Below are 17275 nucleotides of genomic sequence, written 5' to 3' on the forward strand. Positions count from 1 at the left end.
TAAAAAAGTCACATGACCTAATCCCTCGGTTAAACGCTGTAAAAAAAAAAGGTGCCAAAACATCCAATTTTTTTTGTTGCCTCACAAAAATGTAATATAGAGCAATAAAAAATCATATGTACCCCAAAATAGTACCAATAAAATTGGCACCTTATCCCGTAGTTTCCAAAATGTGATCACTTTTTTTTGAGTTTCTACTGTAGGGGTGCATCAGGGGGGCTTCAAATGGGACATGGCATCTAAAAACTAGTTCAGCTAAATTTGCCTTCCAATAACCATATGGCGTTCCTTTCCTACTGCGCCCTGCCGTGTGCCCGTACAGCAGTTTACCATCACATGTGGGGTGTTTCTGTAAACCGCAGAATCAGGGTAATAAATATTGAGTTTTATTTGGCTGTTAACCCTTGCTTTGCTACTGGAAAAAAATGGATTAAAATGTAAAATCTGCCAAAAAAGTGAAATTCTGAAATTTCATCTCCATTTTCCATCAATTCTTGTGGAGCACCTAAAGGGTTAAGAAAGTTAGTAAAATCAGTTTTGCATACCTTGAGGGGTGTAGTTTCTAAAATGGGGTCATTTTTGGGTGGTTTCTATCATGTAAGCCTCACAAAGTGACTTCAGACCTGAACTGGTCCTTTAAAAAGTGGGTTTTGGAAATTTTCCAAAAAATTTCAAGATTTGCTTCCATACTTCTAAGCCTTTTAACGTCCCCAAAAAATAAAATGTCATTTTCAAAATGATCCAAACATGAAGTAGACATATGGAGAATGTAAAGTAATTACTATTTTTGAAGGTATTACTATCTATTCTAAAAGTAAAGAAATTGAAATTTTGAAATTTACTAATTTTTCTAAATTTTGGGTAAATTTGGTATTTTTTATGAATAAAAATGTTTTGTTTTTTTTTTACTTATTTTTACCACTGTCATGAAGTACAATATGTGACGAGAAAACAATCTCAGAATGGCCTGGATAAGTAAAAGTGTTTTAAAGTTATCACCACATAAAGTGACACATATCAGATTTGCAAAAATTAGCCTGGGCAGGAAGTTGAATACAGGCCCGGTTTGAAGGGGTAAATGGAGCACATTTCCAAGGAGAGCCGTACCCCCAGATGAAGGTGTTTGGTATGTGATAAATTTATATTATATTCTGAGGGGTGGTTTTTGTGTATAGCTTTTTATGCATTGTGATGCACTAGCATTTCCTTAATACATTTGACCACTTATTTATCCTTGGTCAAGGGATTTATTTATTATTTATTTATTTTATGCACTTATATAGCGCTACTATATTCCCCGGCATCACACTGTCCCCAATGGGGCTCACAATCTAATCCCTATCAGTATGTCTTTAGAGTGTGGGAGGAAACCGGAATATCCGGAGGAAAGCCACGCAAACACAGGGAGAACATACAAACTCCATTCAGATGTTGTCCTTGGTTGGATTTGAGCCCAGTGCTAACCACTGAGCCACCGTGCTGCCCTATTATTGCATCCCTTCCCCTTATGAGATTTTTACTTATGTAAACTTCCCTCAGGAGTATACCGCACTTTTGTTGTGATGTATTTTGTCTCTATTTTTATTACAGTGCAGGGTACTCCTGTCCATTATATAAAGAATCAGATGACCTCCCTCAAATTTATTGGATCCACAGGTCCTAACGTTCATTTCACCAGTACCGCGTGTGCAAAGTAACTCTCCTTCATTATGTCTATTTAGTGCCACCTTTTGGAGATAGTTTCTCTGTGAGTAGGTGACCGACCTTTCAACAGGCCTTGCTACAGGACTAGGACATAAGTCAAGCCAGAATCTTCTCCATAAGTAACAGAGGCTCGTCCGCAGACAACTGTTCCTTGGTTTTTGTCCTTCGTCAGTGCAGAGCATGGTCCAGGTTGGCTGGATGGGAGGCTTTTGATATGGATCTGGGGGAATAAAGATTTTCATGAAAAAGCTTCTGGTTTGGTCAGGTTGCAAGGCCTGGTAAAAGGTTTATCAGGTGGCACCTTCTTCCTGGAGGTGAGCTACTTTGCATACCTATTTTCCCAGGGAGCCTTGAGTGGTCTAAAAGATTTGCTGTGCCAACTTGGTCTCTACAAGGAGAAACATTATTCCCCCAGAACGCAAACCATGTGTAACATGCCTATTGCAACTTCTTCAGATGGAAACTTTTAACCTATCAAGCCGGGAATAAATGTCCACAGAGCCCCCTGACCAAATGGTCAATGCATGGGCCAGAGTAGGTGCCCAAGGTGTAACACATCTTGAGTAATCAGTTTGATTTCCATCAAGCAGCTACCCTACAGTGCTGTCACTTTCAGTCGTCCTCTTCTCTCTGTGATCTTCCTTATGTTCATAGGCATGTCTGTCACTTCTCTGCCCCCCAGTTTGTTTAGAAGGAGTTTTATCGGCTACACTTGACAGCATTGGTTTTTATTTCTGGCTGTGAAAGATAACATTTCACACTGAGGCTGTCATGCGTAAGTTAGGGCATGGGCAACCTTGAAAAAATAACTGTAGCAATGCAGCCGGCCGTGGGTTTTTGGTTGTTCCGCCATCAGTTATCTCTTCCTACTCCCCCATACCCTTGGGCCAGTTATCATTGCCGTAGAAGTGGAGCCGCTTTTCTAAGGCTACTTTCACATCATCTGGGGATCTGAAAACCACAGCAGAACACTTCCATTGGAATAATACAACCAGCTGCATCTTTTCAGAACTGATCCAGTTATATTGAAAATGAAGAAACCGGAACCAGCACTAAAACCATTGTAAGTCAATTGGCGCCGGATCCGTTTTTTTTCATATCTGAAATAAAAAATAAAAAAAGTTCTGGCACCATTGGCTTAAATGGTTTTTGGTATTTTTAAATTTGGCTTTTTCAGTTTCCCATGCCAGACACAAAAATTCCGATGCACTCTGTTTTGGTTTGTTCAGTTTTTTTTCCCCATTGACAATGAATAGAGACAAAACTGAAGCGTTGGGTTGCAGTTTTCAGATCTGTGCCGGATGTCAAAAAAGGACCGCACAACGCAAATGTTGAAAGTAGCCTAAAAGGTAAAATGAGCAAAACGGAGAGCAGCTTCCTTTCAAGTGAAGACCTCTGATAAATCTCCCACACCCAGTGCTCCTGAAGGGTCAGTAGGTTACGGTAGATGTCAGTAGGCCAGAAAGTTTACTCGCCTTGTTCAGAGTTATGGCCTCAGGGAACTTACCTCTCAGAACCTGGAAGCCTCACAGAGCCACCAGATGCTTTGACATAAAGATGCCTTTTCAATGCTTGGTTGAGGGACTTCTGGTTCTGAGACCTACTCATGATGACCCTTCATGTAAAGGAGCAATTGCTGCATTCACAATTTTTTCTAACTTAGTATTTTTCATTCCCTCATCTGTGTCCTGTCAGTCACATGGCTTTAATTAATGGCCGTCTGTCTCTAGCTCCCACTTCAAGATTTCAAGCCATTCTGCCAAGTCTGCCCATTTCACCTCCTCGTGCTGTGGCCTGGAAAGATCTTCTTCTGCCTGTCCTGTACCCTTCTCAGGAAGCTAATGCACAGCCATTATTCAGCTTTTATCAGGCCGATTGTTCTCCATATTTTTTACTTTGTGTTTTTGCATTACATTTCATTAAGACTGTCCCTCAGCTTCCTAGGAATATCTTGTTCTCAGTGTTCTGCCTCAAGGATAGTAGTGATTTTCCAGTTTTCTTCACATATGGCAGGGCTTTGTGTTTCTTTGTCCCTCCAGATTGTTGGATTGATTTCAGAGTTTTTCATTAACGCGTTCCCGCTCCAGTGCTTCATCGGTGGACTGGCACACGTTTTTGTCGGACACGCTTATGGAACTGGTGGTGGATGCCCTTGTACTGTGAAAAATTATCGTAATCCTGATCATATCTGCAATATTAATTCTGAGTGTAGATAAGTGGCCCAGCTCATTCTTATGGTGAATTACTAGGATCTAGTCTACAATGTATTATGTTATTTTGGGTAGAAAATTCTGCTCTGCGTTTTCAGTGCGTCTTTCTAGATGTTGGAACACGTTTGCTTTCTGATAAAGATGTGCATAGATGTAGTCGTAGGCTGCTTACATGCAGTGGTCCGTGTGACTGCCGTATTTCCTGGACTGACCGCTGTTCTGTGATCTATGATGCAGTGAGTTCATCTCGCCTAAGCCACAGTTGGCCGTGTGAAAGCAGCATTAAAGAGTCACTGTACTTCACAGGATTTAATTTAATAGAGAATGGTGTAAATGACATATTGTTAAATCACTTTCTTTAAAAAAAAACGCCTCCATCCACTTAAAAAAAAATCTGTAAAACTGCAACCACTAGGGGTCTCACTTCCACTTAATTTGCAGTCCACTGCCTGTTGCTAGGTAAGATCTATCCTTAGTAAGGGTACTTTCACCCTGTCGGATCCGTCCTGCCGCTATTTCGCCGGACCACCGCTCCATCCCTATTGACTATAATGGGGACGGGGACGGAGCTCCGGCGCAGCACGGCAGTGCACGGCGAGAGGCCGCCGGACTAAAAAGTCGGACATGCAGTACTTTTAGTCCGGCGGCCTTTCGCCGTGCACTGCCATGCTGCGCCGGAGCTCCGTCCCCATCCCCATTTATAGTCAATGGTGACCGGAGCGGCGGCACGGAGAAATAGCGGCAGGACAGATCCCACAGGGTGAACAGCCTGTCGGATCCGTCCTGCCGCTAGTGTGAAAGTACCCTAACAAAGACTCGGAAAACAGAAAAAGGAAGTGGGGAGGGGGGGGGGGGCTGTCAGAGTTACCTGAGGTCTTGAGCCAACTTCTTGAACACTGCTTCTGAATTCCGGAGCTGGAAACAAACATAATGGGAAGTAGGGGAAAGGGTGTCATAGCAGTATAGTTCTGGGAGAAAGGGAGCACCCCCCTGCTTCTGAGTGAAATTCATCTAGCTGTGCAGCTAAAACAGGAAATAATACAGCTGAAAAAAACGCTAGGGAAGCCCAAACATAACTGTGCCTCCACAGTTATCATTGTACAAGGAAGCACAGCCATTATGTAAACTTTTTGAAAACTCTGGTATGCTTTAACCTGTTTAGGACTAAGTGCCATACATATACAGCATGTGCTTCTAACTCTGCAGCGGTGCAGATACAGGTATACATCTCCTGATCTAAGAGAAGTAATGCCACTGCCTCTGTTGGACCCTGTGATCACTGGGTCCCCCTTCGCATGGCAGAGCTGCTTAGCCGCCAACACAGACGTCACCACAGCCATCCGATAATCCTACTCTATAAAAAAACAATATCAGAACCCATTCTGAAGCTTTATTGTAAAAATCTGCAAAAATGATTTTGGTAACTCAAGAAATAAAGATTAAAGGGGTTTTCTGAGATCTTTTTACTGATGACCTATCTTCTGAATAGGTCATCAGTATATGATCGGTGAAGGCCCGATACCCTGGACCTTTGCCGATCAGCTGTTTGATAAGGTACAGTAGCGCCACAACCCCGTTCTCCCAGCTTTGCCTAGGGAGGCCATATGATGTCACGTTCATCGGTCACATGTTGGGATGAGCGAACTTGGGTTTTAAGTTCGGCGTACAAGGTTCAGGTTATTTAAGAATTCCATTATTCCACGGACTACACAAGTTCGCTCATCCCTAGTCACATGGCATTGAAGTGAATGAGGCTGAGTGGCAGTACCAGGCACAACCAGTATCCAATATACAGCGCTGTCCTTGGTGAGCTGAGAGGAGGCCGCGGCACCAGTGCAAGTGCCTTCTTAAACACTGATTAGCGGGGGTCCTAGGTTTCGGACCCCCACCAATCAGATACTGAGGACCTATCAAGAGGACAGGTAATCAGTAAAAAGATCTCAAACTCTTTTAAGTTGAGGTTAAAGGTGTTTTCCAGGTGGTCCGATTCCCTGCACCCCCACCAATCGGCTGTCCCCTGCAGTCTCTGGTACTGGAACTGACACTTTGAACGGAGCCGGAAGTGCAGTGGCAGAGCCCCCTTTTTTCCGTCTGTATACCTGTGTATGATTCTGCATTCGTCCCGAGAACATGACCCCGTAGGTTATCCCTTTCATCCACGAGGTGAAGCCTTGCATTTTGTGTCTTAGAATTCTTTAGAGATTACATTTCCATGCTGTGTCTGAAACCACCTGATCCACATAATACGGGATTTAGTGCACATTTCAAATCTGGCAAATGTCCGCTCAATTTGGCAGACAGAAGTATTGTTTTAATCTGCCCAGTCTTTGACCAGATTGCAAAGTTTAAGGTCACTGTCTTAGTTAGGCAGATGTCCAATCGCTGTTTATGTATTAATACATGAGATGCATGTGAGCCCGAAAATTTGCCCTTAATCCTCTTTTAAATAGGTCTGAGAACTTTACACAGAAACTGTTCCATGACCTGGAGGATTCTGGGACGTCTTGTTGGGTGCATAGAGATGGCCAAATGCTACTGTTTAATTAAAGAGGACCTATAACCTCTCCAGACAGGTCGGTTTTAGGATCTACTTGTGTTTCCCATGTAATAACCATTCTGGAGCCTCTCTTCTTATGCCTCTGTGATGTGCCATTCCTTTATTATTCCTGCTCGAAGTTATATATTAAAGGGGGTTTCCGAGACTATATGCTGGGCCCCTCACATTGAATATACTTACCTGGCTCCCCGCCTGCCATTGGCTGCTCCCCTCCCCCGACACTGGATGTTTTCATCCACGCACGGGAAATAGTGGCAGTGCAGGGAGACAGGAGCAGAGCGGGGACCAGGTGAGTATATTCAGTGTGAGGGGCCCGGCATATGAGGGAGCTTTTTATAGTCTCGGATAACCCCTTTAATTACCAGCAGTTTGCAGTGAAGGTCCAGATGGTTGTTACCTGTTGGGGCTGTGTCCCTGCTCAGTCTGACTTTATCAAATCAGTGCTGCAAGGGTCAGACTGTGAAGGGACACCCCCCCCCCCCCCCCCCAACAGGTAACAACCATCTGGACCTTCATTGCAAGCTGCTAGAAATTCATAGCTTCTAGCAGGAATAGTAAAGGAATGACACCGCATAGAGTCATAAGAATGGATGCGCCAGAATTATTATTTCACGGGGAACGCAAGTATTTTGTCAGGAGAGGTTACAGGTCCCCTTTAAGAAAAGGGTAAAGGAATAGTATTGCTTTTTGGTATTTTTAAAGAGTTAGATTTTTCATTTAAAATGTAAATTGGGGAAGGTGCTGTTGGCAGTATTGTATCTGGTGTACAGGCAGTTGTGATGCTGGCAGAGCCGTCTGGACCACACATGGTTGTTAGGGTTGTCCCTAGGACAGTCCCTAGATTTGCAGATCAGAAATTGTGTGTGTGAAATTTCAGAGCTGGGGGCAAAAATGACCTCCTCTCGGCTCTGAACCCAGTTCTTACTATAGATTTATTTTTCTCCAAAATAATAGCTTTAAAGATACAGACAAGTGGTAAGTTAGCATACCTCATAAGTACGTTCACTGATCTACTGCATAATGGTAATAATGGCCTTAAAGGGGTTGTCCAGTTTAGAAAACCCATTTTCATATACATCATTAGGGAATTCTGATTTTAATAGAGTAGGAGGACCTTCATCTCTTGGCCAGACTTGAGTGTCTCCTACCCTGGAGGACCTGTCCTCTTGATTTCAATGGCAATTGTGTAATGCCTCTTTTCCCTCCTTGTGGTGGCGCTGCAGGAACATTTTTTTCTTTCACTCTATGACTATGGGCTTTATGGTCACTGTGACCTCTTTCTTACGAAGAAGTGCCTTCTTTCTTGGCACTGCTGTGGCGGTTTAGCATGGGCACATGCGCTGCCTGTCCACCTTCGCTCCAGGTCTGCAAGGAAATATCTTCTACTGTAATATCCTTCTATAGTAAGATGTCATGTAAAGTCATGGTGACATCTGTTGTGACTACCCATGTGATCACCACGTACAGTTAGTAAGCACGTAAAATGTCAAGGCTGAATTTATACATGAAAGCCCCCTCCCTTTCAGATCTGGACCTTCACACTGTATGTGCTCCTAGGGTCAATTACTTTGGGAATTGTCTATTTTGCTTATAAGATGTACGGTAAATGATGGACTGTGTTTGTTGTTAAAGGGGGTTTCTTATGAAGACAGACCCTGTTAGGGATAGATGACATTGAGTGTGGGGGGGGGTCTCCTGCTTGGGACCCCTCTCTCCGAGCAGAATGGAGAGCCGCTCTGTAGGTGCATCTCCCATTCTGGCAGACTTGAGCCCACCATGTATTACACCGTCATTTAAACGCCATGTAGTACTACATTGGTTGTACAGGGGAAACGCCTGGCTGCGTGCCAGGAGCAGGGCACAGGGCGAATACGTTTTTTGTGAGGGTAGAGGGCTTTTACAGTTTGAACTCCATTCTCATTTTCAGCGTGCATTTACTGTGAAGGAAGTGTGTCAGGGCAGTCTGGAAATCATGTTATCAGAACAGAATGTCTTCATCTTGTCAGACAAGGTTGTTTGGGGTGCGCCAATGTCAAACACGAGGAGGGCATCAGTACACGGCTGAGCAAGCCAATGCCACATCCTCCAGTAACTGTGCGTGCCATGTAAAATAACGTTTTTATATGTGTCTATCAGCAGAATGTCCATGGCCCACCACTACCTCCTGGACATGTCCTCATCACATCTACTTGTATGTTGCAGAGCTCTTTGTCAGAGACCCTGGACAGCACTGGAAGCCTAGACCGCCAGCGGATGGACATGATCTATACAGTGGAGGACGTGCCTCCCTGGTACCTCTGTATCTTCCTAGGATTACAGGTATGCTCTCTGTGCTGGTTATTTCTATTACTTTCTAGTACTAAGTCCTCAGAGCTAAAGGCCCCCTATATAACAACCAATCAGATTCCACCTTTCATTTTTTAGAGCTCCTTTGGGAAATGAAAGGATCAATCTAATTGGTTGCTATGGGCACCTAAGTCAGCTTTCCTTTGCACCCCACTGTGTATGGGGAGCTCCCGACCCTCCGCGACAGATGATTTTGGGGTTGGGGGAGTATAATATTTCTACCCCGTTCCTTTTGTTCTCTAACCAGAAGAGTCTGTCAGCGGCTTTCCCCTCTCTTTCCATTGACAACTTCTACGCATTCGGCCAAACTAAATGCGTGTGTCGGAGTCAGGAGAAAAGGTTGTCGGCCGATTCCACTGTGTTATCGCCTCCTTTATATCTGTATGTGAGGCATGTCCTTCAGTTTCCTGGATGAAAGATGGTGAGCACCATAGGAACATTTTCAGGGCCTGAGTAATATTGAAGCTCATCACGACGCTATCATTTTCCTTGTCACATAATGACATCTTTATTTTATCAAACAAGGTATCGGTGCACCTAGGTACCGCTGTGCACCGTTCTGCTCTGAAGAGGTCTACCAGCTCTCAGATTAAATCACCCCTGGAGCCATTGCATCGGGAAAACGAATCCTGACGTGACTGACAAAGCGGGGCAGAGATACATGTCCGTGTGGAGCAGGCCGGTCATACACCTTCAGGACTGACCACATCATCTTTACCTGATTATTCCTGTGCGTCTGTACGGAGTCTGCAGAATATTAGATGTCTGTATGACGTACAAACCGGCATCTTTCCCTGAGATGAACCTACCTAATAAAATACGTAGTAGATCGGTGTTATCAGTATGACTCCCTGTAGCACAGCAGGCTGTGGTCTGCAGGACAATGGCAGGTAATATTAATTTCCTGCAGCTTTTTTTTTTTTTCTTTTTTTTGCTGGAATATTCCTGCTACTGGACAAAGAGCATCCTGATTATAATGCTGCCTTAAAGGAGTATTCCAGCCATAAACTCTATTTTAATTTGGCCCTGGACAGTGTTGTACCAGTAAAAAATGCACTCCGCTTCTTTGTTCCAGCGTTGAGGCCCTGTTCTGCCCCCCTACTGCTCCCTGGCGTGACGGGGTCATGTTCGGCACCGCAGCCATTCACTCGCCTCAGCAGTGCCGTTTCCCAAGTGTCAAATCACTGCTGGGTCATAGGCCACTTGGACACATGTTACTGTTGAGGCTAGTGAGTGGCTGCAGCAGTGCACATGACCCCATCCGGAAATTTACACATTGAGGACTGGAAAGAGAGCGGAACGGAGCCACAGTGGGACCAAGCTGGGACGCTGGAGCAGGTTCTACAGGCCCAGCTGTAACATCTGTGGGCAAATGTGCTGCAGGATACCATACAGAACGTGTATGCCTCCATGCCCAACCGTATCTCATCTTGTATCCAGGCTAGAGGCCGTACCTCATCTTGCATCCAGGCTGGAGCCTGTACCTCATCTTGCATCCAGGCTGGAGCCTGTACCTCATCTTGCACCCAGGCTGGAGGCCGTACCTTATCTTGCATCCAGGCTGGAGGCCGTACCTCATCTTGCACCCAGGCTGGAGCCTGTACCTCATCTTGCACCCAGGCTGGAGCCTGTACCTCATCTTGCATCCAGGCTGGAGCCTGTACCTCATCTTGCATCCAGGCTGGAGCCCGTACCTCATCTTGCATCCAGGCTGGAGGCCGCACCTCATCTTGCACCCAGGCTGGAGGCCGCACCTCATCTTGCACCCAGGCTGGAGGCCGCACCTCATCTTGCACCCAGGCTGGAGGCCGCACCTCATCTTGCACCCAGGCTGGAGGCCGCACCTCATCTTGCACCCAGGCTGGAGGCCGCACCTCATCTTGCACCCAGGCTGGAGGCCGCACCTCATCTTGCACCCAGGCTGGAGGCCGCACCTCATCTTGCACCCAGGCTGGAGGCCGCACCTCATCTTGCACCCAGGCTGGAGGCCGCACCTCATCTTGCACCCAGGCTGGAGGCCGCACCTCATCTTGCACCCAGGCTGGAGGCCGCACCTCATCTTGCACCCAGGCTGGAGGCCGTACCTCATCTTGCATCCAGGCTGGAGGCCGTACCTCATCTTGCATCCAGGCTGGAGGCCGTACCTCATCTTGCATCCAGGCTGGAGGCCGTACCTCATCTTGCATCCAGGCTGGAGGCCGTACCTCATCTTGCATCCAGGCTGGAGGCCGTACCTCATCTTGCATCCAGGCTGGAGGCCGTACCTCATCTTGCATCCAGGCTGGAGGCCGTACCTCATCTAGCATCCAGGCTGGAGATGGAGATTCACTTGACATGCTTGCTCAGGCAAGCATGCATATGCTTGGGAGGATCGGGAGAGATATCTGCCGCCTGAACACGTGAGGGCTCTGATAACTGTACTGTAACGAGCCATGTGTCCATTGAATGACCGCAAGCAGTGATCTTGAGATCTGTAATAAAATCTCCTGAGACGCTATATCAAGAAAAGAGAGTACTCCTCTAGATGAATGCATTCTCGCTGGATTTTCTCTCGGTGATTACAAGGAAGGCGAAGCAAAGTGAAGGAAAGCTGATAGGGAATTGTATGAGTTGTGAAATCTTGTTTCACATCGTCTGTGTGTGACCTGCCCCATATTACACACATAATACCACAGGTGTATGCCAGCGGCATGTAACCAGATCACTGATTGCTGTAATCTCGTCATTACTAGGCCCCTCTCCTACTTCCTATGGTCCGCACAGTGTGATGACAGGTGAGGTCGGAGACCTGGGTTATCAGCAGCAAAGTTCCTTGTGCTTTCAGTAATGCACGATGTTATCTTAAGGTCCTTAACCTGTAGACATAGCGTTCGAGCTCATACGCATGGCTGTGCAAGGTTTCCTTTCATGATCTTAATATGCAGAGGCAAGAATGGAGTCGGATCCCATTGTGACATAAGGGGGGGCCTCCATTTCCCAATAGGTTGGGGTTGCCCGATAACTTTTCCAAATTTTCTAGGATGTGATGTGTGGCACTGGAGGTACCCAGCTCCATTGGTTGTGTAGTGGCTGGAGTGGAAGGACTGCTCCCATAGGTGCCAGGGCTTCTATAAGACAGCTGATCAGGGGGGGGGTCAAGCTGGTGGACCCCCACTGATCAGATAGTGGTGGCCTATCCTGAGGATACAGCCATCATCCCAGAAAACCCCTGTCGGATCCACAGCAAATCTGCAGTGTAAATCCAAAGGTCAATGTCAGATGTCTACAGCAGATTCCACATTCAGTTCACGTTGGGTTTTTCCAACATCCATTTTGCACTGTGACCATGGCCTGAAATATCCATGTGTGCTTACCATGTGTCATGCTAATATCTCTACCCTTGTTATTTTCCCTAGCACTACCTGACATGCTTCAGCGGGACAGTAGCCGTGCCCTTCCTGCTTGCAGAAGCCATGTGCGTTGGCTTTGACCAGTGGGCTACCAGTCAACTCATTGGGACCATTTTCTTCTGTGTAGGAATCACTACTTTGCTTCAGACAACTTTTGGGTGCAGGTGAGACTTTTACTATGACACTTATTTTCAAATGAAGAACAGTGACGTGGCTGAATTCTGGCAGGTGCCAGTCCTCGAAGAAGGGTCTTTCTTCCCTCTGCTTCCTCATTATTCTTTATTTCGTGCCTACAGATCACAGATATTCCAAAAAATGTTTGTGTCGTAGCTGAGCATTCTGGCTTTGTGATACATACGTCAAAGAACGGAAAGTGAATTTGATGTATGAATTGCGTGCGGGTTGAGGGTGCACATCCATTTATCTCTATGGGACTGCTGGAGATGGAGGGCCGTGCTCTGCTATCTCCGGCAGTCTCCTAGACTTTGAATGTGCTTGTTCTAAACCATCGCTGCATTCAGACAGGAGACACGGGACCCCCGTTCGTGAGGTTAGACCCTAGCCAGGTAATGGTTTCCCTCACTTGTTCTAACCATCAGACCATTTTCGGTTATGTGACATCTATTTATGGTGCTGGTGCTATTCCATTATATGGCAAAGGGATGGTATATTACAGCTGACAGTCTGCTGCGACAGCTGGAATTGTGAATAACTTTGTTCCTGACCATTTAACCCCTCAGAGACCTAAGGGGTGCTCCCATGGACATCCTGTTGGCCCATGTTGAGTAGATGGGTTTCTATTGCAGCCGAGGACCTAATAGAGGCCCCCAGGTCTGCCTCGTGAGTGTGTCTATCTCTGGTAGCACAAGGTCTACAGACACCATTTCAGCTATGCCAACATGATCCATACCATAAAGCACAATTGTCACAACACCTGTAGGTACAACTTGTGAGGGCCACACAAATAACTTGCGTTTGCATTTTCTGCAGGTTACCCTTGTTCCAGGCAAGTGCGTTTGCTTTCCTTGCTCCGGCTCGTGCCATCCTATCCCTTGAGAAGTGGAAATGTAATACTACAGGTAAATAACCGATATTGCAACTCCTTGTCACACCCTGCTGCCGCTCTTTGTGTTTCTGGATGGGCATCCAGCTAGGAGGGCAGAGCACTTGAAAGAACTGGCATGAGACTCTCCTGGGATTATTTTCCTTGCTGGCAGCACGTTAATCCATTTCTCCCCAGGGAGTAGGGGGCACCTTTGTGAAGAGAAGAATGTATATAATCTCTGACACTGGAGCCTCTGGGTTTAACCAGATGGGGAAAGGAATTTAGTGGAGATTGAACTGGAAACCACAGAGTCAGGGAAGTAAAACTGCAAGAACTGGAGGTCACGTTCTCAGGAGGCTCAGGAAATCATAGCAGGTCATGGAAGGACTTGTTCCTCATAGGCAAAGTTGATGCCAGAGGCTGACAACCCTTTTAGCTTAATATTGGTGTAGGTTTTACATGTCTCTCCGTCACTACTAATTAGTCACCACTGTGATAATCGTCTTAGGATAGGTTTCCTTTAGTGTGAGAGATATATGAATATTTTTCTGCTCTTTGCCCTTGGCATTACCCTCATGCTCTTAAACGATTGGCCAGTCTTTCTATATACCTGCCGGATAACATATACCTTACCTGATATCAACTAGTTTTCCATCAAGTAGGTCACCTACTGCTTCCTTACGTCAAAGGGGTTGTTCGAGATTCTAATGTTGATGGTCTTTCTTTAGGATAGGTCATCAACATTAGATCGGCACCCATTGGTTATGAAATCACGAATCCCATGCGTTTCACCACCCAACCGCAGCCAGGAGGCAATCTAATGAAAAGAATATATAGATAGAAGATCACGCTTTGTTTCTTTGTATTTAAAACTCCTTTGGAACAGTCAGTGACGGTGAAAAACCTACTCACATGTTATAAACGTGTAACACGTTCTTAGTCGTAGCAGTAATTGTAACTTTCCCGTACATATTCGAAACATCTGTTTTGTACCATGTTAAAGGGATGGAAGGCGCCTTCTACCAAGTAAGATCTTGTGATTAACCCTTCATCTTTACTATTCAGCTATATGCATGGTGCGAACAGATAATATCCTATCCCATAAAACAATGTAACAAGCCACAATATTCTGTTTATCAGTTCTCTTAGTGTCACTAACTTTTTGAAAACTTTCCATACTGGTTTTAATCAGTAGGGGTCCGAGTGCTGAGACCCCCGCTGATCTCTTCACTGCCACTTGAGTACCGTGTGTTTCACCCAACGAAGAAAACAGTCCGGTTCTGAAACGTGTTGTAAGTTGCACAATAAAGCGTTGATTTCTGAAGATACCGGGTGTCTCTCCTTCCAGCAGTGCCGCCTTCGATGTCCCAATCTCCCCTTTGTTCCTGAAGCCTTCACTGCAGGAGATGGGCTCTATAGATTGCCTATAAACCCGTCTCCTGCAGTGAGGGGACAGAGTGGGGTAACAGGGGGTAGTAAGAAAATAAAAAATAGCAATCTGGACTCCGTATCTGCAGTATTACTCATGTATTACGACAGATAATAGACCAAGATTGTGTTGACATATTCCCTTGTTGTACTGAATCTTTTCCTGTAAAACTACACATCAATCTGCTCAGCTTCTCCTGCTCTAGAACATGCTGCCCACATATAGGACTGCTTATTCATGGTGACGTGTTCTCTTTAAATCTATGTCTTTGTAGAGGATTTGGAGCTCCATATCTGCAAAACTTATCTGCTATAAAGATGTATTAAGAAATTAATTAGCACTTAATTAGAAGTACTTAAAGGGCATCTGTCAGCAGATTTGTACCTATGAAGCTGTCTGACCTGTTACATGTGCACTTGGCAGCTGAAGACATCTGTGTTGGTCCCATGTTCATATGTGCCCACATTGCTGAGGAAAATTATGTTTTAATATATGCAAATGAGCCTCTAAGAGCAACAGGGGTGTTGTCATTACACCTAGAGGCTCTGCTCTCTCTGCAACTGCTGTGCCCTCTCTACCTTAATTGAAAGGGCCAGGCAGTGAAAACGTAATCACACCTGGTCCTGTCAATCAAAGTGCAGTGGGTGCGGCAGTTGCAGAAAGAGCAGATCCTTTAAAAGTAACGGCAACGCCCCCTTTGCTCCTAGAGGCTCATTTGCATATATTAAAACATGATTTTTCTCAGCAATGAGGGCACATATGGACATGGGACCAACACAGATGCCGATAGCTGACAAGCGCACATGTAACAGGTCAGACAGTTGGTACAAATCTGGTGACAGATGGCATGATTCATCTTAAAATTCATGTTTTTGTCTCGGACCTCCTGTTTTTTTTTTATAGGTACAGTCAGGTCCATAAATATTGGGACATCTACACAATTGTAACATTTTTGGCTCTATACACCACCACAATGGATTTGAAATTAAACAAACAAGATGTGCTTTAACGGCAGACCGTCAGCTTTAATTTGAGGGTATTTACATCCAAATCAGGTGAACGGTGTAAGAATTACAACTGTTTGCATATGTGCCTCCCACTTGTTAAGGGACCAAAAGTAATAGGACAATTGGCTTCTCAGCTGTTCCATGGCCAGGTGTGTGTTATTCCCTCATTATCCCAATTACAATGAGCAGATAAAAGGTCCAGAGGTCATTTCAAGTGTGCTATTTGCATTTGGAATCTGTTGCTGTCAACTCTCAAGATGAGATAAACAACTGTTGGGAACATTCTTAAAAAGAAGGAACGCACCGGTTAGTTCATTAACACCAAAAGACCCGGAAGACCACGGAAAACAACTGTGGTGGATGACCGAAGAATTATTTCCCTGGTGAAGAAAACACCCTTCACAACAGTTGGCCAGATCAAGAACACTCTCCAGGAGGTAGGTGTATGTGTGTCAAAGTCAACAATCAAGAGAAGACTTCACCAGAGTGAATACAGAGGGTTCACCACAAGATGTAAACCATTGGTGAGCCTCAAAAACAGGAAGGCCAGATTAGAGTTTGCCAAACGACATCTTAAAAAGCCTTCACAGTTCTGGAACAACATCCTATGGACAGATGAGACCAAAATCAACTTGTACCAGAGTGATGGGAAGAGAAGAGTATGGAGAAGGAAAGGAACTGCTCATGATCCTAAGCATACCACCTCATCAGTGAAGCATGGTGGTGGTAGTGTTATGGCGTGGGCATGTATGGCTGCCAATGGAACTGGTTCTCTTGTATTTATTGATGATGTGACTGCTGACAAAATCAGCAGGATCAATTCTGAAGTGTTTCGGGCAATATTATCTGCTCATATTCAGCCAAATGCTTCAGAACTCATTGGACGGCGCTTCACAGTGCAGATGGACAATGACCCAAAGCATACTGCAAGAGCAACCAAAGAGTTTTTTAAGGGAAATGTTAGGCAATGGCCAAGTCAATCACCTGACCTGAATCTGATTGAGCATGCATTTCACTTGCTGAAGACAAAACTGAAGGGAAAATGCCCCAAGAACAAGCAGGAACTGAAGACAGTTGCAATAGAGGCCTGGCAGAGCATCACCAGGGATGAAACCCAGCGTCTGGTAATGTCTATGCGTTCTAGACTTCAGGCTGTAATTGACTGCAAAGGATTTGCAACCAAGTATTAAAAAGTGAAAGTTTGATTTATGATTATTATTATGTCCCATTACTTTTGGTCCCCTAACAAGTGGGAGGCACATATGCAAACTGTTGTAATTCCTACACCGTTCACCTGAGTTGGATGTAAATACCCTCAAATTAAAGCTGACAGTCTGCAGGTAAAGCACATCTTGTTTGTTTCATTTCAAATCCATTGTGGTGGTGTATAGAGCCAAAAATGTTAGAATTGTGTCGATGTCCCAATATTTATGGAGCTGACTATAAGTTCTCCAGAACTGAAGTCAACATCCAGACACTGCCGTACAGCAGAAACGTAAATCACAAAATAATCTGCTGGTTCGTAATGTTGGTTCTGTTTAATCATTATAAAGCTGGGGGCTAAATGGCAACTTTGGCTGCACCACTT

General features: G+C 45.2%; 1 protein-coding gene across 3 annotated transcripts in view; it reads left to right on the forward strand.

The window, feature by feature from the left end:
* SLC23A2 (solute carrier family 23 member 2) overlaps positions 1 to 17275 on the forward strand; it is a 120954-nt gene that overhangs the window by 65708 nt on the left and 37971 nt on the right. For all 3 annotated transcript variants that reach the window (XM_040414460.1, XM_040414462.1, XM_040414461.1), the window contains exons 4-6: positions 8674 to 8790; positions 12213 to 12370; positions 13197 to 13285. In XM_040414460.1, the coding sequence (XP_040270394.1) occupies positions 8674 to 8790; positions 12213 to 12370; positions 13197 to 13285 (364 nt within the window). The remainder of the gene's footprint in view (positions 1 to 8673; positions 8791 to 12212; positions 12371 to 13196; positions 13286 to 17275) is intronic.

This window comes from Bufo bufo, chromosome 1 (genome assembly GCF_905171765.1).
Source record: "Bufo bufo chromosome 1, aBufBuf1.1, whole genome shotgun sequence".
NCBI classification, from domain to species: Eukaryota; Metazoa; Chordata; class Amphibia; order Anura; family Bufonidae; genus Bufo; species Bufo bufo.